This window comes from Acipenser ruthenus, chromosome 51 (assembly GCF_902713425.1).
Source record: "Acipenser ruthenus chromosome 51, fAciRut3.2 maternal haplotype, whole genome shotgun sequence".
Taxonomy (NCBI): domain Eukaryota; kingdom Metazoa; phylum Chordata; class Actinopteri; order Acipenseriformes; family Acipenseridae; genus Acipenser; species Acipenser ruthenus.
Genome location: NC_081239.1, coordinates 2,352,501 through 2,375,000, shown reverse-complemented (window position 1 = coordinate 2,375,000; position 22,500 = coordinate 2,352,501). Strand labels below are relative to the sequence as shown.

At 43.2% G+C, this 22,500-nt stretch overlaps 2 protein-coding genes across 3 annotated transcripts in view; both read right to left on the bottom strand.

Moving 5' to 3' along the window:
- Window positions 1-8,272, bottom strand: part of LOC117398584 (solute carrier family 35 member F3-like) — an 18,265-nt gene extending 9,993 nt beyond the window's left edge. Inside the window, exons 1-2 of one of the 2 annotated variants that reach the window (XM_059016011.1) lie at window positions 7,782-8,272; window positions 2,748-2,980 (exon numbers count right to left, since the gene is read on the bottom strand). In XM_059016011.1, the coding sequence (XP_058871994.1) occupies window positions 2,748-2,980; window positions 7,782-7,831 (283 nt within the window). In that variant the 5' untranslated portion in view covers window positions 7,832-8,272. Of the gene's footprint in view, window positions 235-2,747; window positions 2,981-7,781 lie in introns of those variants that run through there. The other variant, XM_033997563.3, reaches the window with a different exon arrangement.
- Window positions 8,273-11,125: 2,853 nt separating this feature from the next.
- LOC117967741 (potassium channel subfamily K member 1-like) lies at window positions 11,126-19,875 on the bottom strand. Its single transcript, XM_059016010.1, has 3 exons — window positions 19,004-19,875; window positions 15,038-15,433; window positions 11,126-12,777 (listed from the first exon to the last, which is right to left on the bottom strand). The coding sequence occupies exons 1-3, from the start codon at window positions 19,341-19,343 to the stop codon at window positions 12,527-12,529; spliced, it is 987 nt and encodes a 328-aa protein (XP_058871993.1). The 5' UTR covers window positions 19,344-19,875; the 3' UTR covers window positions 11,126-12,526.
- Window positions 19,876-22,500: the final 2,625 nt, after the last annotated feature.

Sequence of the window (22,500 nt, the reverse complement as noted above, 5' to 3'; positions counted from 1 at the left end):
CGTCTCAGGAGAGATCTTGGCTGTGAATTTCTGCATCGCTCCCTTCTCTCCCTCCCCGCTCTCTCAGCTCCAAAACCACAATGAGCTCCACAAACAGAGGTCTCGTCTCAAAGAGGATTGTGAGAGCGGAGGATTAGAGAGGCACTGGCTCCAGATTCTCTAAGATCTGCTAAAGACTGAGACAGACCTCTTGAATATTCTTTCAAATACAGAACAGTTTCTTAAAGAGTTGAGCTAACAAGATAATTCCATCAAGCTGTTGCACACTTCCAGACTAATTTTGCTTCATAAAGTCGAATGAAAACCTGTTGAATAATGTTACCTTAACATATTGAATTATACACCGCTTTGGAGTTTTCCATCTACTTAACGAAAAACTGACAAAAATTGAACAATGTGGCATTTCGAAATCTAACATGGAATAGTGCACTACTATTATGGCTTCCGGCAGACTTTTTCGATATCATTTTGTAGTTTCTTTGATTACATGATTTTAAATGATGTCTCGATCCTAAAATTCTAGGTTATGCAAAACTTTTGGCCACAGCTGGAGGTCTCAAACATGCCGTTTTGAAAGGGACACATGTTACAGCCAGCGTTTATTTTCATTTTAAAACATCTGGAACAACACAAGGTTAAAGAAAGCTCCACAAATCTGTTCCACTTCCCAGGTCATTTCACCTCAGCAGTGTCTTCTGGGTCATGTTACAACTAACAACCAAACGAGCAAGATGGGCTGAATGGCCTCCTCTCGTTTGTAAACTTTCTTGTGTTCTTATGCTCTTATGTTACTGGCTGGATACATGTCAGTCAACAGTGGAAGCAGCTGATTGGTCAAGGATAGGAAGGAGCCAGTGGAGAAGCTTAAGGATCTCAGGGTAAGAGAATGTGAGGCTGTATGCAACAGGCTTGGAATACAAGTCTACAGAGGTTATGTTAAGATGATCCAATGCTCTAGTTAGACCCCATACTAGAATACTGTGTGCAGTTCTGGTCACCTCACTACAAAAAAGACATCATTGCACTGGAGAAGGTACAGAGAAGGGCAACTAGGCTGATCCCAGGACTCCATGAGCTAGGAGGACAGGGTAAAAGAATGAAATCTCTTCAGCTTAGAAAAAAGAAGGGAAAGAGAGGACTTGATTGAAGTCTTTAAAATCATAAATGGTCTTGATAAAGTCAACCCAAGCCACGACTTCAAATTCAGCACAGAGAGAAGAACAAGAGGGCATGAATGGAAGCTGAGTAGACTTTAGAACAGAAGGTAGGAAGCACTTTGCGACACAGAGAGTTATAAATGCATGGAACAGCCTATCAGGTGAAGTATCTAAAAAGCCTAGATTCTGTGATTTTAAATGAGTTCCCCCCCAGTAGAGGAGAATGGTGTGCTAACAAGGAACCGGTCTTGATGCTCAACTATGAGTTCAGGAGCTGCTCTTCAGTCCTAGTTGCTGCCATAGACATTTGTAGGCTAGATCAGCCAAAGTGTCTTAATGGAAGAAAAAGCCATCTGCCTTTTGTCAGCAATACACTGCTGGGCACTAGATGGCGGTGGTGCTTACGAATCTAAAGACACTTAATCTAGCCTACATAGCATATGTCTATGGCAGGCAACCAGAACTGAAGAGCAGCTCCTGAACTTACAGACCCACTCAAAAAATATCTGCGTAACTGTAGTAATAATTATTCAGATTGATTGCAAACAGAAACAGTTAAGAGGAAGATTAAATAAAAGACAATGACATTTGAACCTCTTAAAATAATGAACTGGGTCCTAACAATAATATTGCAGTAGATTCTACTGCCTTGGCAGTATAACGCTTATGTTACCTGATATTGTGAGCTAAAAATCATATCAAATAAACAAGAACAAAAACCCTGACTAGCTCACAGTTAGGATTTCTTTGTCCTTATCTGTTAGATTAATTTACTACCTACTATTCTGGAATCAGCTAGTCTTTTTTGTACTGTAGCTGATGCACAAAATATTTCACAGTCTTCCAGGTTGTTTGATCATTTCAGCGCCTGCAATCCAGCCTCATCAAAGACCAGATTGATGATTCTTTATTTAGCCGGTGGTTTTAGTGCTTTGAATGAAAGGCTGTCTGTGTCTGGACTCCATTCAAAGGAAAAATAAAACAGGAAAGTGCTGAGAGAGGCAGGGGGCTGAGAGAGAGTGGGACAGACCCTCAAAACAGCTGGACTTCAAGAGAGGAATAGCACAGGGTCAACCAGGGGCACATTTCGGTGACATTAGAGATATCTAAAAAGTACTTCCATAAATCTAACCTGTCATGAGCTATTCACAATCCTGTTTGCGTGGTTCACCTGGTAGAAGCGCAGCCGCGTGGTGCGCAGGGTGAGTCGTACAGTGCAGGTTCGCGTCCTGGCTGTACAGAGTCGTCAGGCTTTGCTGGGGACTCTGAAGGGAGCATCGCATTAGCTCTGTCGCTGCCGTGGGGGTTAGGGAGGTTAAACCGTCAGGGACTGTTTCTCCTCATCGCTCTACAGTGAACCCTGCTGGTCAGGCGTCCAGTGAGCTGAGAGCGGACACCTGCAGGGCTTGACCTCCAGAGGCCGGTAGCTCGCTGACATCCGCTCTCATGGGTGAAAAAGGAAGCTGGCTGGTCGTGCGACTTTTGACCACAGCTGTATGTAGCGAGTGCAAAATAGGTACGATGTTGGTTAGCTACAATTACAATGTGTATTCTGCTGTATATAAAGTGGCTCAATACGTGAGCACTCACAGGAGCTGGGTGACCACTGGGCGCTGTGCCGGTAGTATCCGGTGATTCGGAGAATGCGCACCTCGATGGTGGACAGGTCCCCGAGCGCACTGTTCACGTCCAGGAAGGAGCGGGCTGATTTCAGCTCCTCTTTGATGGGATCCTCCACGGTGAGGTACCGGAGCTGCCTCAGCTGAGAGCTGATGTCAGAGAGGCGGCGAGGGCTGTGATCAGACAGCAGCTGCATAGCGGACCTGCGGGGGAGAGACAGCGTTACACAGGGAGAGAAACACAGACGCGGCCAAACGTTTTGCATACAATTTTAGAATTGAATTTTTATATATATTCAGCAGGTTTCATTCGACTTTATGAAGCAAAATTTGTTCATTCTATAGAGTGGTGCAACAGTTTTGGTACTAACATGACACTAACACCTCATTTGCAGTCTTTAATACCACTTGACCAATTACCAATATGCTATTCGTTGCCATTTCGTATTCTACTATTCTGCGCATGCTGCTGATATACGAGGATATCCAAACTGATATTTTCAATAACTCCCATTGACCACCATTATGCTCTGATAAAAAGCACAGAATGAACTACATGACTGAATCAATCGCTTGTACTTGTCAACGCCACAAGAGGGCGCAAAAGTGCAGTACACGACACAGCTGTGAAAGTTCTATGGGCAAAATAAATTCACAGCCAATAACGGAGTGTAGTAATTCGGGCGGTGCTGAAGCTCTGAGTTTTAAGACTTGTATAGCTGAATTAAAAGAACCTTGTTAAATACGTGCGCACGTTATTAAGCACCAATCAATGATAAGACAACGGTTTCAGGCAGTGTGAAATGATATAAAAGGATCTAATAGCTTCTCAGAACCAAATCTATTAAAACCTCTCATATTTGGTGTGTAATTATTTTTCTTTCCTTTGTTTCATCAGTTTGCTATATGAATTTTCTTCAGATTTTCTAATAACACTTCACTAAGACCCGGCTCTCCTTAGGAGTGTCCAGTAATTCTGCAGTTTCAGAGACTCATATTCAACGCTTGTGTCCGATGAACCTTCACTCATTCAAGAGCCAACACCTAAAATGTGCCAATAACCACGAGGCTAAGACAAATAACTACAGATAAAATCTGAGTTGTTTTAATAGATTAGGTTCTGACAAGCTAGTAGGTATTTTTATGACATCCCTGCAGCACTGTAAAGCTGTGGGAGCAGCACGCTCGCAAACAGTCTACCAGGACTGGGGAAAGATCTAACAGCATTGGAGAGATCGTGGGGGCACGTGGAGCAGGAGCACAGGTGGCAAGGACAGTCCTGCTGGTCAGGCTGCTCCAAGAGTCACCAGAGTGGATCAGCAACGGCAAAGGGAAGCCTCGAGAGACAGCTGTGGATGCAAACAGTGACGGACAGAGAGGAAACTAGAGAGGATCGTCAAGTGTGAGATATGAAGGACTGGATGGATCCCTCGAGGCACCTTCCAACACCTTGTGCAGTCTATGCACAGGGTATTTATTTGAGGGAAAAATATTCCATTTATTATTTGCTTCTGACCAGCAGCTGAGAGACAGAGTTAGAAAAACACATACCACAGTCAGCTTGACAGAGACAGACAAACCGATGTCACGTGTCCTCCACAACCCTGTCCTGGGGGACCCCCTGTGTCTGCTGGTTTTCATTCCAAATGTGTTCTCAATTACTGAACTAGACCCTTAGCTGAACTGATAATTTGCTTAATTAGACCTTTTTAATTGTTTTCATCTCTTAAACAGTTGCACAGTTCAAGTTGCTTGTAAAAGTTATAGCTAACTTTGAAATCTGCAACTGTTTAAGAGCTGAAAACAGGTACAAGGGCTAATTAAGCAAATTCTGAGCTCAGTTACAGGTCTGGTTAAGTAGCTGAGAGGTCAGCTGGAATGAAAACCAGCAGCCACAGGAGATCTCCAGGACCAGGGTTGGGAAGCCCTGCTCTCCACAATGACTACAGGAAGATAAATTAGAAGCATCACAATGTTCATTTCAGATGCTTCCTGTAAAATAAGCACTATTGAGTTTGCTGCACAGTAATAATGCATGTTTCACTAGCAAGCATGCTAATCTCATTTCCAGAACCAGAAATCACATTATTTTTTGTTTCGCTTCAGGATATAAAATAATGGTGTGCAGAAGTTTTTTTGTTTGTTTTTTAATACTGTCTTGTACTGCAGATTATCTACATTTTAAATGAGATGCACATTTAATACAATTCACCACATTATATATAAACCAACAACCAGGTAGTTCCAGCTGCTCTCAGATCCCCAGCACTGATGTCTCTATACTAGACTGTGTTGAATTAGCTGGCTCTCAGATCAACAGTACAGCACTGAGTTCTCTATACTAGACTGTGTTGAATTAGCTGGCTCTCAGATCAACAGTACAGCACTGAGTTCTCTATACTAAACTGTATTGAATTAGCTGGCTCTCAGATCCCCAGTACAGCACTGAGTTCTCTATACTAAACTGTATTGAATTAGCTGGCTCTCAGATCCCCAGCACTGATGTCGTTATACTAGACTGTATTGAATTAGCTGGCTTTCAGATCTGTACAGTACTGAGTTCTCTATACGAGACTGTGTTAAATTAGCTGGCTCTCAGATCCACAGTACTGAGTTCTCTATACTAGACTCTGTTGAATTAGCTGGCTCTCAGATCTGTACAGTACTGAGTTCTCTATACGAGACTGTGTTGAATTAGCTGGCTCTCAGATCTGTACAGTACTTAGTTCGCTATACTAGACTGTGTTGAATTATCTGGCTCTCAGATCTGTACAGTACTGAGTTCTCTATACTAGACTCTCCCATCTATACTCAGTAGAGAAAATTCTGTATTGAATTAGTATCACCTCAGCAACTCATCATTCGCCCCCATTGTAAAGGATTTTGTGAAATGCTAATTTCAACAAACCGTGCTACAGAAATGCATTATTACACACTAATGCATGCAAATGAATTGCTTATTAAATCTGCACCCATTAAAATCCTCCTTCTCGCCCTTCTTTGATAAATGCACATTTGCCTGCAGGCTGCCTGGCACAGTTATTCTTGCCTTGACACCACCTGACAAGTTAAAAAGGGTCTCTGTAGGCTGGAAATGCACAGCGACTGCAAAGAGAACAACAGTGAAGCAACGGGGGAGGCCACTGAGATCCCACAGGCCTGGAATCTGCATTTCAGTCTTGACATAAATATCTTGTTTATAACAAGCCTGGCAGTAACAGCCAGCCCCCGCCACACTGCAGATCCAAAACTAGAGCCATCAGTGTGATGAAAAAGTGATATAAACAGTACAGTGTGTATAGAACAGTATAGAATAAGAATCAGCAATGACATGTTTAATCACATACAGACTGGTGTCTCTCAATAGCTTCTGTTAAATAATGTATCAGAACACCCCATTGCTTATGTATCAGAACACCCCATTGCTTCTGTATTAGAACACCCCATTGCTTCTGTATCAGAACACCCCATTGCTTCTGTATCAGAACACCCCATTGCTTCTGTATCAGAACACCCCATTGCTTCTGTATCAGAACACCCCATTGCTTCTGTATTACAACACCCCATTGCTTCTGTAGTTTTGATTTGTTGTGTAAATGAAATCAAACCACTGGAACTGAAATGGTCAAGATTGTCTAATTTAATTGATGACTTTAATAAGCCACACATACAATTCATTTATAACAGAAAAGGAACACAGAGCCACACATGGTAAAATGCAGGAGACTTTTTAGAAGTTGTTTAAGACGCCTAATTAAAGCAGAAAGTGGTGTAACATTTTCACACATGAGTGCCTAGTGTTTCTATATCACTGATTACTGACTGAAAATTGAAATTCTCACACCCTGAAGTTTTCATGCAGGCAGGTATATAAAGGAGATCAATGCCCAATCTTGAGGTGTTGTGATAAATGTGCACACTGCTGTATGGGACTGTATGAAGTGTGACATACACACGTATGACCGCCTCCACTATGTCCCCTTACATTACCATTGAAATGTCCCGGACAGAATATAATGGCAGTCAATGGGGACGAGCTCCTGATAAGATCACAACATGTAAGCCGTACACCGCCTGGACACTTTATTAGGACATGTCCCTAATATCGGGTTGGGCCTCCGTTTGCCCTGATCACAGCCTTGACATGGCGTCGACTCCACAAGGTGCTGGAAGGTGCCTCGAGGGATCCATTCAGTCTATTTAGTGCAGAGAGGCAAGCAGTGGATGGTGATGATGATTGCTCAAGTTCATCCCAGGCATGCTCGATCAGATTGAGATGAATGTGGTGGCCGTGGAAGAAGTCTCCGTCATGCTTCTCAAACCGTGTGCACGGTTCCCAGTGGATGAGTGCATTATCATCTTGTAATTAGCCATCAGGGTTCAGCATTGCTGGGTTAATAGACTAACATAAGATAGATTAGCCAAAGTGTCTTTATAGTCATAGGTGCCAGCGCCATCTAGTGCACAGCTAGTGTATTGCAAGAGAAAATAAAATTGATCCCACCTGGCAGACTTCTATAAAAACACTTGGTCCATCTACTTCAGGCAACTAGAACTGAACAGCAGCTCCTGAGCTCAAGTGAAAGCACTTCAACACAGCAATACAATTAAAGAACACAGTATTTGAGTGACTGAATATAATACTCTCAATAGCTAACTGTTAATGCCAAGTTTCATCAGAATTTAAGAAGCGTTTTCAAAACGCAGGTGTGGCTTGCCGATGGAGGGGTGTGCAGGCAGGGAGACACCCCATATAGACCCAGGATCTCCCATTAACATGCTGAATCATTTCTTAGCAACTTCCATTCAAATTGGGTCAGAGGTTTTGTACAGATGTAAAGTATGATAGACAATGTGCTGTACGACCACATCCACTATAACTTCACAGGAAATAATATGGAAAAGGGGTCGGGTTTTGATTATTATGAGTAGTTCAATTAACCACACTTTTGATTGTTTTACTATGGAATATGTGTCTGTATTAAAAAATATACATTCGACTCACCTTTCTGTTAATTTGCCTGTGGGAGAGGGGCAGAATTCCCGAATTCCCATATGGAATGCTGCGGTTCCGGAATACCCCTCTCAGAATTCCAGAAGAGAAGGGGAAAGGGCTTCCTTCCTGAATCCCAGAAATTCTGTGTGAATGAGGGGCTTCTTCCCTTCCGTGAATGCGAGAAGTCTTTTTATTCCTTACTGTGCTTTTTAAAGATCAAAAAGAGAGAGGGAGAAAGAGAGAGAGAGAGAGGAAGGGAGAGGGAAAAGGTAGAGAGAGACAAAAGAGGAAGAGCGAGGTGGAGAGAGGGAGAAATAAAAAGAAAGAAAGAAAAGAGAGGGACAGTAAAAAAGAAAGGGAGGAGGGGAGAAAAAAATAATGAAAGTCAAAATCCAGCAGTAAACAAAGATGCTGAAAGAAAGAGACACTGGATGCTGGAGAGAGAGGGAGAGAGATGGAGAGTCTGTGACACATCGCTCACGTTTTCAATGTAATAACCTTGTGGCTGTGTGTGTGAGAGAGAGAGAGAGAGAGAGAGAGAGAGAGAGAGAGAGAGAGAGAGAGAGAGAGAAGGAAGGTGGGAGGAGGTGTTAACACTGAAAAACCTCTCTGGCCCCTCTCTGAGAAACCAGAACAACACTAATGTGATTTTAAAAGAACAGAACAGTGTTATTGAACAGCCAGAGACTGGATCACTTCTATTATTAATGCAGTCAGATAAGAGAGTAGATAGTGATAGACAGAGAGACAAATCAATTGAATAAACACATAGATAGATAGATAGATAGACAGATAGATAGATAGATAGATAGGATATATGGATAGACTAGTCCTGATTGTGGGAAGTCGTGTGAGGGCTTCACTGGTGACTCCACAGGGAGCGTCAGCTGGCTCTGGGTTAGGGAAACAAAACCAGCAGGGACTGTTAATCCTCACTGCTCTACAGTGCCCCCTACTGACCAGGCACCTGGTGAGCTCAAGCGGACACCTGCTTGGCCTGCCTTTGTCCTCCAGGGGGCAGTGGCTCACATCCGCTGTGGAGCTGCACATTTGAGACCTATATAAATGGGATTGTGGGACAGCTAGTAAAGGATTTCATTAGCTAAAAAGTTTTATTTTGCTGCACAGGGACTGATTTGTGAACCAAGATAATGATAAACAAAATGTCCCAGGAGCCTCTTGAGTGTGATTGGGTCTGAAACTGCTTGTGAAACGGCTTTAAACTCCTGTTTAGACTGTACAGAGTCCCCATGGGTGGTCTTTCATTGCCTTTGCATTGATTTTCTGTAGCTGAGCTGGTTAGGGAAGTTATATAACAGGGCTGAGCTCCAGTTTGTACAACGCCTGGGTGCATATTTAATAGGATTGAATTAGTTTTTCTTTTTTTTTCCAGGACTGATTCGATTTTTTGGTTAAAGATTACATTTTTGAATGAGACACCCTTATTCTATGACGTCTAGTGCCTATAAATACCCACAAATAAGCTGTTTTCAGATCAGCCCTGCGTTCTGCTCTTTAAAGAAACAGCAGCATTGCATCTTCTGGGTTTGCAATCCTTACAGCTCTTTCTACAATGACTCAATATTATGCTTTTTCAGGAGCTGCTCTTCGGCTCCAGTTACCTGATATAAACGCTATGTCGATTATATCAGCCAAAGTCTCTATATTAGTAAGCACCAGCGTCATCTGGTGCACAGCAGAGTATTGCCATCAACACAAACTTGATCCAAAGTGGGAGGTTGCTAGATGGCGCTGTCTCTTCTATAAAACACTGGCGGATCTAGCTGATGTCTATGGCAGGCAACTAGAACTGGAACGCTGGTCCTGAACTCCGGTGAAAGCACCCTGACACAGCCTGATCAATAAATAAATACAAGCACAGTGTGTTTGTGTTCTTGCAATAAGCAAACAGACAGACTGACTGATAGATGACACTACAGAGAGTGACCATTGATAGACAGACTGACAGACAGTTCCTCCACAGACAGTTGGACAGACACAAAGACAGAGAACAGCTCTATTTACCCCAATTTTCAAATACACTTAATAAAAAAAAAGATCCTTAGCCAGTTTCATCACAGTCAGACCAGAGGCTTTCTACAGCTCTGGCCAAAAGCATTGCATCACCAAATAGAATTAACTGATTTTGCTTCATGTAGTCAAATTAAACCTGCTGAATAATGTTACGTTAACATATTGAATTGCACACCGCTTTGTAGTTTTCCCATATACTAATGAAAAAAGTTGAAAAATGTGGCATTTCAAAATCTAACATGAAATACTGTACTACTATTATGGCTTCCGGTAGACTTTTGCGATATCATTTTGGTTTCTTTGTATTACATGATGTTAAATAAAAGATCTAAATTATGTTCATATAGTTTTTTTATGTCTCAATCGTAAAATTCTAGGTGACGCAAAACTTTTGGCCACAACTGTATACTGTACATGCACAACTCTACAGACGACTGACCGCCTCCACTGTATCCACAGATAAAAATAAAAAGCAAAGAGAGAGATGAGAGGGAGAGACTGTGTGCTGAAGCACACTGTGTCCCTGGTCTGTACCATACCGAAGCTCTATTAATTTCTCTTGACAGGAATCACATTTCAAGGTGTCGTTCCTTTCAGGGCCAGGTCTCTGCTCAGCAGCTGCTTATTAACAAGTGGAGAAGCACCTCTGACAAACACAATTCAGAGGACCTGGAGTGCCCATCAAATCCTTTATGTCGATGGTTGATGCTCTAATATTGAGATCTGGTGTTTTTGGGAAGTTTGTGTTAATCTGCTTTGATGATGAGTTCAGGAGCTGCTATGTTACATTGATATATGTAACATGGACTAGATCAGATCAAATGTCTCTTTGTCTGCCACTTTAGAGGTTTGATTTGTTTTGCTGGCAATACACTAGCTGTACACTAGATGGTGCTGGTGCTTACTTACCATATTCCTTTGAATTTAAGATGCAGCCCAAATTTCCGGGTGTTTATAGTTACGGATGATACATCTTTTTAATTATATGTATGTAAAAGGAGGAACAAAATCAGATTCAAGTCAACAATACCCACACAGGAGGCTGTGTGGTCCAGTGGTTAAAGAAAAGGGCTTGTAACCAGGAGGTCCCCGGTTCAAATCCCAGCTCAGCCACTGACTCATTGTGTGACCCTGAGCAAGTCACTTCACCTCCTTGTGCTCCGTCTTTCGGGTGAGATGTAGTTGTAAGTGACTCTGCAGCTGATGCATAATTCACACACCCTAGTCTCTGTAAGTCGCCTTGGATAAAGGCGTCTGCTAAATAAACAAATAATAATAATAACAAAACAAATACCAAAAAACAAACCAGCACTGCCTGATTGTCAACATAAATAAATGTATTGTTCTCTGTTTGATTCCAGTGTTGCTCATTGTGATTACACATTTCCTTCTCATTAACACAATAACACTCCCAGAAGTCTCTTCTTGTTTTGACACAGGTCTCAAATGAGTAGTTTCGAAAGAAACACATGTTACAGCAAACATTTATTTCCATTTTAAAACACGTGCCCTGGTACTACACTTGGTTAAAGAAACCTCTGTCTGATATCAGTGTTCTCAGTTAGTGTCTGAGTTCCTTGTTCACCAGGAGGGTGAAATTCTCCCCTTCACTGGCTTCCTTCCTGTCAATAACCAATCAGCTGCTTCCCCTGTTGACTGGCATGCTTTTAGCCAATAACATGATCCAGAAGGTGAAATGACACAGGAAGTTCAAGTATAACATACTTTCTTGTGAAAAAGGCAAAGCTGAAACTTCATTTAACTTAACATAGCACCAATGCCATGTTTTAAATGAGAATCCATGTTTGCTATCATGTGTTTCTTTCAAAACTGCACATTTGAGACCTGTGTAGCGAATGGAGGGGCAGGAGAGGTGTCAGCTACAATGACTTGAATGCCTAGTGAGGTCTTCCCTGCCATTTCCTTCCTGTGTTACATGTAATAGGACCCCTGCATTGTATCATGTGCTCTGTATAGAACAGATGTGTAAGAATCTATAACAACAATAATAATAATAATAATAATAATAATAATATGCACCCATCTGCATATATTAAGGCTGTAATTCCTTAGAGGGATAGCGCTCTTGTGATTAAGTGTTAAACTTGCAGATAAAGTTTTACAGGAAGTGCAATGAGGTGACTGACCCCCATTTTCCTCCATCATCACAGGCAGTACAAAGGCGAATGTAGCGCCCCCTACATTAGCCTTTGTCAAATCAAAAGGCAGTTACAAGGATTCACTGAAACATTATGAATCCTCCCAGCCACAGATACTTATTCTGCACTGGCAAGCTCACAAACACATGCAAATGTGGAGCATTCTTATTTCAAGACATGTTTTTTGGACGTCAATGTGTCGCCATTTTTTTTTTTTTTTTTTTTCAGCCTTCAAAACTTTGTGCTTTTTAAGTTTTTCAGTGACAATTTTGTGTGTGTCAGTTTCATGTTATTTAAAAAAAACAGAGCATTTGAGAATGAAATGCAGAAACAGGACAATCTATTCAAGTACTTTGTTAGCTTCAATCACTTGAAGTGGTAAAGCCTCTGAAACGTGAAGCTCTATATATTAGAAATGTCAGATCACTAGGAAACATTTTTTAGATGCTCTGCTGTACTGATGTCTCTGTCTAGGACAGTAGGTCAATGATGGATTTCTTTATCAGCCGAGGGGTAGGATTTCGCTTCAGTCCTGCACTGGACTCTGCCTGTCCTCGCTTCTCAGTGCTTGTCTGGCATGTAGCTGGCAGAGGACTGGGTATAGAAAGGCTCTCCCTGGTTCTTGTCCTCCCAGGGGGCTGGTGCAGCAAGCTCTTCCCTAGACAGGCTGTCATCCATGGGCAGCACAGTTAGCTTGCCCTCCTGTGTTTCCCAGGGGCTGCGGAAGATCTTCACAAAGCGCTGGATCCCCGGCAGCTCCCAGAACGTCTCGAGGACCAGCAGCATCCCGATGAGCCCCAGGATCAGGTAACCTGGAGCGGGGAGAGAGAGGCAGTGAGGGGGCGGCAGCCAGCTAGCAGGGGGGAGTCAGAGGCACAGAGTTTTCCAATTCCCGGGGGGGGGGGGGTGTCACTACAATCAGAAATGTAAATACAGTCACTGCTTTATTATTATATTTTACTTGTAAAGCTGAAGGAACACAGAGGCAGAGAGACTAAGTTTCAGGCCACTGCACGGCACACCAGGGTGAGACTTGGGGTTCGATACAGCGACCTCAAACTAGGTCTCCTGGAACCAGGTTTCAAACCACACTTCCTGAAAAAGGCTTTGTGTTCCTTCAGCGCTAACACTGTGAAATTGAAATCCACAAACCACCGATTGGCTAGCTTCTCCTGGCTGGCTCTGTCCCCGATTGGTTTGTGATTCCTCAGCCAATGCTCTCATTGGCTGGCTGGAACACGGTTTGTTTGGTAATGAATCTGACACCATTCGGTTTAAGATTTGAAAGTTTCCATGTCAGCAAGTTGCTTTACAGAATTAAACCAACAAATATAAAGAGGGGTGGCACAGCAAACAGAACGCGTTTGTGCACGTGTTGTCAATGTATTGTTTAATAGACTGTGTGCTGAAAGGACATTGTAACCAATGCAGCCCCATGCTCAGTATCTCAAGTTCTAGCACAGCAGGCATCATGTATCAAAACCTGTTCCGATTACTCCCACCATTCCCATCAGTAAATATGTCTGTTTTATATTTCACTCAGATCTCCATGAAGCTGTGCATATACACACACTGCAGTGTTCTCTGTGTGTCATTTTAACACTGGACAGTGCACTCCCTCCATGTGTTATTAAGTGCAGACTGTGAGATCAGGATTCCTGAATTCTCATGTGGCTTGTTAGCGCAGCCCTGCAGCTGGGTTTGATTCAATGTTAAATTTAATCATTTATTTGCAATAACACTTTTAAGTGTGGGCGGGACACAGTGGCGCGGTGGTTAGGGCTGCTGCCTGGGTTCGATTCCTGGCCTCAAGGATCTGTCTGTGTGGAGTTTGAATGTTCTCCCCGTGTTCGCGTGGGTTTTCTCCGGGTACTCCAGTTTCCTCACACAGTCCAAAGAAATGCTGGCTAGGTGGATTGGCCTCTCTAAATTGTCCCTTAGTTGCCCTGCGATGGACTGGCGTCCCGTCCAGGGTGTAGCCTTGCACCCGTGTCTTTCCAGGTTAGGCTCTGGCTCACTGCAACCCTCTATAGGATTAAGCAGTTACAGATAATGGATTTGTAACTGGGCATAATAACCCTAATTATAGGTAAGTACACATGCATTTGCTAAAGTAACTACTGTGTTAATAAGAGACACTACATGCAAAGTGTTGCTTTGATTTGTGTATCAATAGGAACCTGTGACGAAGGGAACATTGGCAATGGGGACTTTCCTTCCCTAAACTAAAGAAAACAAAATGTTCAGTGTCAGCACTTCCCACCGATACAGACGACAAGAGAGAGAATTCATTAGCAGGGCAGGTCAGCGCAGAGGAGCTGGTGTAGGAGAATCTCATTCTGTATTGCATAAAGAGAGATTGATCTTAATGGGTCGTCATGTACAGCCCTTAGTAAGTGCAGTGTTCCACATGCTCGCTAGGGGGATAGTGTACGGCAATCCTTTGCATGACTCATGGCGAGGATAGACTGTGCTAGGAGCTACCATTGCTACCCGAGCGATGGTTAACTGCAACTGAAGAATGTGTGAATATTTGTAAATACATTTTGGCCCTGTAAGTTATGTGTTAGATTAATGGGGTTATTTTGTTAGCTGCACCCTCTTTTAGATGTGTTCTTCAGAGGGATGGGTTTGACTGAGGCGTCCCCAGAGTGTCTCCCCTGGTAAAGGCACGGCCGCGTGGTGTGCAGGGTGTCATACTGTCAGGGGAGTGCAGGTTCGCATCCTGGCTGTACGAAGTCGCCAGTCTTTGATGGAGCATTGGCTCTGGTGCTCCCGTGGGTTAGGGATGCAAAACCAGCAGCGACTGTTTCTCCTCATCTCGCTACAGTGGACCCTGCTGGCCAGGCGGCCAGTGAGCTCACAGCAGACACCTGCAGGGCTTGTCCTCCAGAGGCTGACCTCCGCTCTCGAGTCCCTGGGTGTAGAAGAGGAAGCTGGCTCAGTCGTGGGATCGGAGGACGGCCGCTGAACCTTCAGCTATCCTGAGCTGTGTGGGGGATTTCTGCGGTGAGGGAGGGAAAATAATTGGACACCCTAAAATAAAAAATAAATTGCATGGATTTTACTCACAGGAGGTCCCAAACTCGTAGGCCTGCCGCACAGCCTGGCTCCTGGTCTTGCCCGGGATGTAGTCCCCCAGCCCGATGGTGCTCAGAGAGATGAAGCAGAAGTACAGCGACTCCAGGAAGCTCCAGTCTCCCTCCATGGCAGTGTAGATCGCAGCAGGGATGATGAAGAAGAACGTGATCATGAGCGCCCCCAAGAGGAGGGCGTGCAACACTGCCACCCTGCCGGCCGCGTAGCCCCAGCGCGTGTGCACGTAGCGCACCGGCCTACGCGTCACGAACACCATGAGCCGCTGAACCAAGCAGGCAAAGATCAGCAGAGTGAGGGGTACTCCCAGCATGCAGTAGAAAATACAGAAGAGCTTCCCTCCGTCGGAGATGGGCACCGTCTCACCGTAACCTAGCAACGAGAGGGACACACACAGCGCTCCAGATAAGGTGTTAGGTCACTGAATAATTTACTCTCCAATCTAGTCACTATGGGGTTAAAATGTATTTTGGCAACCTTACCTTGAAGTCATGAGTACATCCAATAAATACTGTACATACTGTGAATGAACTACAGCCTTACATTTGAACTGTAATGTTACTTTGAACTACTGTGCAAAAACTTGGGCTTACTTAGTCCTGCCTTAATATTATAGTCCGAGAAGTTGCTACTATTGATATAGTTAGCTACTGCTTTCACAAAGTCTCTTTCCACTAGCACTAGGCTGTTTTGTATTAGTCATGTGTTTCTGGCGATTCCCAGGCATCCATTCTCTAGCTCCCGCACGCAGTGTCTTCACAATTGACCGCTGAGACACCGGGAACCAACGAAATACAAGAAGCTTGATAACATGCGCGCTCCAGCTGTGCAGCAGAATTGCGATGCGGATTCATTACCCATTCAATTGAAACATCATACATAATTCATATTTTTTCAATGTGTAAAACACCCAGTACACAGATTATCTGGAGAGCAGGGAGACGTGCTGCGAGGATGGAAAGCTGCGAGGCTTGCTTGACTCAGTGTGGAGGAATGTGTAAGAGAGGGACTGCCTGCTGAGTGCTGGCTCACAGTTTGCACAGTGCTGGAGGCTGGGAGCTTTGTACCCTCCTCCTCCTCCCACACTGCCCCTCATCCTTTAATCTCCCACACAGCTCAGAGTCGCAGAGAGGGGCTCATCTCGGACACTCAAAGAGGCAGCCGAGCAGCATGTTATACAAGCAAAACTACAAACTTAACAAAAAGAATAAGGTTTGTGTGTGTTTAAAGTGTAAGAACATAAGAAAGTTTACAAACGAGAGGAGGCCATTCAGCCCATCTTGCTCGTTTCGTTGTTAGTAGTTTATTGATCCCAGAATCTCATCAAGCAGCTTCTTGAAGGATCCCAGGGTGTCAGCTTCAACAACATTACTGGGGAGTCGGTTCCAGACCAGACCAGCACTGTCAGTCTTGTATTGAGCAGTTTGAAATGAAATGATCACTCAATAACAATCTGATGTGATTTAATACAGAACCTGTCGTGATCAAACTAAAACATTTATATTTTTATAAGTGATTATTTGCCTTAACTATCTTTAATCCTTTCGATAAGAAATATTTCCGATTTCTGCTTTCCGATCACTGGCGCTAATAGCCCTGTGTATATCCAGCACTGTGCAGCTCTCAAGAAATGCTTTTTTATTCCTCATGTGTTCCAGAACCCAGGAGGCTGTGTGGTCCAGTGGTTAAAGAAAAGGGCTTGTAACCAGGAGGTCCCCGGTTCAAATCCCACCTCCGCCACTGACTCATTGTGTGACCCTGAGCAAGTCACTTAACCTCCTTGTGCTCCGTCTTTCGGGTGAGACGTAGTTGTAAGTGACTCTGCAGCTGATGCATAGTTCACACACCCTAGTCTCTGTAAGTCGCCTTGGATAAAGGCGTCTGCTAAATAAACAAATTATAATAATTACCCCGGCATGATGCTTAGCACAGCTGTGGCTAATGAAACTGCTGTTTCCCTGCCTCACTTCCCAGTTGCATACCCTGCTCTGAGCAATAATAATTAGTGAGCTTCTACAGAGAGAGAGAGAGAGACTGCAGTGAGTTTTAGTAAGAACATAAAGTTTACAAACAAGAGGAAGCCATTCGGCCCATCTTGCTCGTTTGGTTGTTAGTAGCTTATTGATCCCAGAATCTCATCAAGCAGCTTCTTGAAGGATCCCAGGATGTCAGCTTCAACAACATTACTGGGGAGTTGGTTCCAGAACCTCTGTAAAAAAAGTGCCTCCTATTTTCTGTTCTCAATGCCCCTTTATCTAATCTCCATTTGTGACCCCTGGTCCTTGTTTCTTTTTTCAGGTCAAAAAAGTCCCCTGGGTCGACATTGTCTATACCTTTTAGGATTTTGAATGCTTGAATCAGATCACTGCATAGTCTTCTTTGTTCAAGACTGAATAGATTCAATTCTTTTAGCCTGTCTGCATATGACATGCCTTTTAAACCCAGGATAATTCTGGTTGCTCTTCTTTGCACTATTTCTAGAGCAGCAATATCCTTTTTGTAACGAGGTGACCAGAACTGAACACAGTATTCTAGGTGAGGTCTTACTAATGCATTGTAAAGTTTTAACATTACGACCCTTGATTTAAATTCAACACTTCTCACAATATATCTGAGCATCTCGTTGGCCTTTTTTATAGCTTCCTCACATTGCCTAGATGAAGACATTTCTGAGTCAACATAAACTCCTAGGTCTTTTCCATTGTTGCCTTCTTCAATTTCAGTATCTCCCATATGATATGTATAATGCACATTATAAATATCATATGTTTGTTAAAGAAATAAACGAAAGAAAGAAAGAAAGAAAGAAAGAAAGAAAGAAAGAAAGAATGAATGAACAACAACTTGGCTGCGGTGTGGAAGACACACATGTCTTTATTGCTGTTTACTTCATTATGACGTCAGTCTTGTTTGAGAGAATTATTTTAAACTCCAACTATAAAGTATTACCGGGAAATCCTTAAGTTCCCTAACCACGTGACTAGCAGCCGGCTCAGACACGCCTCCTACTGTTTGCACGGCACTCCCACGGCAGCAGGTAAAGCTGGCTTTGTTTACCTCAGGTATTTGCCAGCCAAATTTACCTAACGAAATGCATTGCAAACTCTCTGTGTGATAGGTATGTGATAAGCCTCTCTAGTACATGAACGGAAACAGCAATTTCCGGTTTTTCCCGTACATTTCAGTCCTACGTCACGGTAATTGCTCATGCAATTATTTTTGGAAAAATTAAGTTCTGTGCCCTAGATATTAGTTTCCATTATTATACGTCAGTGGAACTGACTGTCCCATCTCTATAGGGATTCCAGGTGGGATTCCAGATTCAATCAAACTGACGCCGGCCTTTATATTCAAAATAAATGTCTATATACGGGTAGTTTCAGATAAAAGAATAACATACGGTTCTTTGATTTGACATTATCTACACTTCTTTGAAAAAACAAAAAAAAATCACTTTTCTTTTAAATATTTAAAACCCTCAAATGGCTGATGTGTTAAAGTTTGTGTCAAAAACCGAGGTATAATTTCACAAAACGACATTCGTGATCGATAATAACGTGCAGATTATGCCTGTATGTATAGATAGAAAGCCTACCTTTTCCGTATTTCATTTGGATGTACAAACTGAAATACTAAAATAAACTATACACTCAATGAAATTTTTTTTCCAATGTTTTCAATTCATTGTTTATTCTAGTACTTAATTATTTAGCAGACGCTTTTATCCAAAGCGACTTACAAAAAAAATTAAACAATATAAAATAAAATCAAATTTTTAAAATGTTTCATACAAGACGTAAAAATAAAATAGAAAAATAAGGCTACGGAGATTAATGGCAGATGAAAGACATATACAATTAAATTAACATTTAAAATACATCATTAATAAAACAACACCCCAGAACAGCCAGCTTTAATGGTTACGGGTGAATATATTCCTACCTGTGGTGGTGAGAAACGCACTGACGAAAAACAAGGAGGAGGTGAAATCGTAATTGGACTCGAGACTCCTCTCGTCCAGTGCCGAGACGCCGTATTTTTTGGCGAACAGAACTTTTTCAATAAAGGACTCCAGCACATCGCCCTGTACGCACTGGTTCGAGTCCAGAAAGGTGTCCCGCAGCGTCCTCAACTGCTCCCGTAGCTCCGTCTCCCGGGGCATCTCCAGAGCCATCAAAACCACAGAGCCCAGGGTTATATACCCGATATAACTCACCACCAGTATCCAAAACGCTCTGGTTCGGCAGAACTTCCGAACCGACCCCGGTAATTCGACCGCCATCCTGACAATTGGGGGCTGTTGTGTTGTTTATGTAAAGGAAGCGTAACATCAAAAACACCAACAAAATAACACCAAGGTCTGTGCAGCAACCCGACACCCCTCCGTCTCCGCTTTCTTTTAAAACTTTAATTCGTTTTCAGGTGTGCAGTTTCTCAGCGTGTATATTTTCCACTGGCAAAATACACCGGCAGTAGTGTGTTGACAATTCGTTCCCTACTGGGTGAAAAAAAAAATGAATTTTTTTAAACGTAAAAATTGTATACAATAAGACGTTTTTTTTACATTTAAACTATTCACTGGGCGTCTTCCTTGAGATTGGAGTCTCACCGACTCACAAGAGACAGCCTGCCGGGCACACCTTTTTGAAAAAAAGGCAGGACTTGAGGTGAACACCTGGCTTCAAAACTAGGTTGACTTTTTCATTCAACCACGGTAACAGATAATTACATTGTTATAGGCCTACCAACCCTGGTTCTGGGTACACTCCTGCTTTTCATTAAACAGTGCTGAGTTCAAGTTGCATATAAAATGTTACAGCTAACTTGAAATCTGCAGCTGTTTAAGAGCTGAAAACAAGTAAAAAGGTCTAATTAAGCAAATTAACAGTTCAATTAAGGGTCTAGTTAAGTGGTTGAGAGCCCAGTTGGAATGAAAACCAGCAGACACAGGGGGTCACTCCCAGGACCAGGGTTGGGAAGCCCTGGATAGGGTCTATGGGTTGCTGTCATCCAAGAAAGACCCACCAGGTATATATTTCTCTATGTGCAAACAGCACACTGTGCAAACACATAGGCTGGTTGCCCTAGGCAGCTATCATGAAGTCAGATGTTTGAGTGTCAGGTGTGATTTGTCCGATTGCGAACACACTGCTCCTCCCTGTATCTGAATCGCCACAGACGTTATGAACTCGGGCAGCTTGCCAACTGAGAAATTGTGTGAATTCCTTTGAAGTATAACTCCTGTGTTAAAACCAGTCCCATGTTAAATGTTCTCTTATGATGTTGTGAACACCCCAAGATGTGTCATTCATATCCTTTATATATTATTATTATTTGATTATTTAGCATACGCCTTTATTCAAAGCGACTTACAGATACTAGGGTGTGTGAACTATGCATCAGCTGCAGAGTCACTTACAACTACGTCTCACCCGAAAGACGGACCACAAGGAGGTTAAGTGACTTGCTCAGGGTCACGCAATGAGTCAGTGGCTGAGCTGGGATTTGAACCAGGGACCTCCTGGTTACAAGCCCCTTTTCTTTAACCACTGGACCACACAGCCTCCTTACCTGACTGCATGAAAACCAAAGGGTGTGAGAATTTCAATTTCTGCTCAGTAATCAGCAATATAGAAGATTTTCCAAAAAGACAAGTTTTTAATCTGATTGGGCGTTTTCTCAATTTGCAGGAAGCTATACAGTCTCCGTCACAAGCATGTACAAACAGACTCTTATACAGCTTATACACCAATCATCTGCTTCCCCTGTTGACTGACATCTTCTCAGCCAATAACATGAACCCGAAGACACTGCTGAGGTTTCAATGGGTTTCAAAGTGAACTCCCCCTAATAAAAGTTCCCCATAGTATATCAGGGTACAGTTCTCCCATGGTTATACTATGCATTATTTACTATATTGTGTTTACCATGTTTAATATGCTTACCACACCTCTCTGGGCTTTACCATGCTTTCATTGTGCTTAAAGTGAAGACAGACAGGAGACAGTCATTGCTTCTCTCTCCTGTGCTGTGCTTGTCTGCAGCTAAGCTCCGCTCTATGGAAGCAGTCTGGGACCGGTTGCATAGCAACTTGCCTCTGCCTCCATGGCAACGGGTCGGCTTGCTCCACTGGTGTGTTGGTAGTGACTGTCTTAGACAACAAGCTTGTCACTTATTATTATTATTATTTATTTCTTAGCAGACGCCCTTATCCAGGGCGACTTACAATCGTAAGCAAATACATTTCAAGTGTTACAATACAAGTAATACAATAAGAGCAAGAAATACAATAACTTTTGTTCAAGCAAAGTACAAGTGTGACAAACCAAAATTCAATAATACAGCAGATAATAGTGATAGTTACATCAGGATATGATTAAATAGTGATAGTTACATCAGGATGTGATTAAATACAAAGTACTCCAGTTAAGAGAGGGTGAGGTGTGGAGGTTGCTCCATGCCAGGTTACCTGGTAAGTGCAGTTGGAGAGGTAGGAGGAGAACCAGGCCAGAGCAGTGCCAGAGATCCCCAGGTCAGCAAGAGATGATAGTAGAATAGAGTGATCAACAGTGTCAAAGGCAGCAGAGAGGTCGAGGAGAATTAGGACAGAGGAGAGAGAGGCAGCTCAGGCACACTTAAGTGAGTTGGTGACAGACAGGAGGGCGGTTTCAGTGGAGTGAGCAGAGCGGAAGCCAGATTGGAGAGGGTCAAGCAGAGAGTGGTTGGACAGGAAAGCAGAGAGCTGGCGGTGTACAGTCCGCTCGAAGGTTTTGGAGAGGAAGGGTAGGAGGGAGACAGGACGGTAGTTCTGGAGGGAGGTGGGGTCGAGGGTAGGTTTTTTGAGGAGGGGAGTGAATACCTTAACAAGTGTAACTGGAAATAATGAACCAGCTAATCACATGACGGGACTGCCACAGCATTCTCTCAGGGCTTCTGTTTTAAATGTGGGCTCCAGGGCCAGCTAATCACATGACAGGACTGTCACAGCATTCTCTCAGGGCTTCTGTTTTAAATGTGGGCTCCAGGGTCAGCTAATCACATGACAGGACTGTCACAGCATTCTCTCAGGGCTTCTGTTTTAAATGTGGGCTCCAGGGACAGCTAATCACATGACAGGACTGTCACAGCATTCTCTCAGGGCTTCTGTTTTAAATGTGGGCTCCAGGGTCAGCTAATCACATGACAGGACTGTCACAGCATTCTTTCAGGGCTTCTGTTTTAAATGTGGGCTCCAGGGCCAGCTACTCACATGATGGGACTGTCACAGCATTCTCTCAGGGCTTCTGTTTTAAATGTGGGCTCCAGGGCCAGCTAATCACATGATGGGACTGTCACAGGCTTCTCTCAGGGCTTCTGTTTTAAATGTGGGCTCCAGGGCCAGCTAATCACATGACAGGACTGTCACAGCATTCTCTCAGGGCTTCTGTATTTTCATTTAA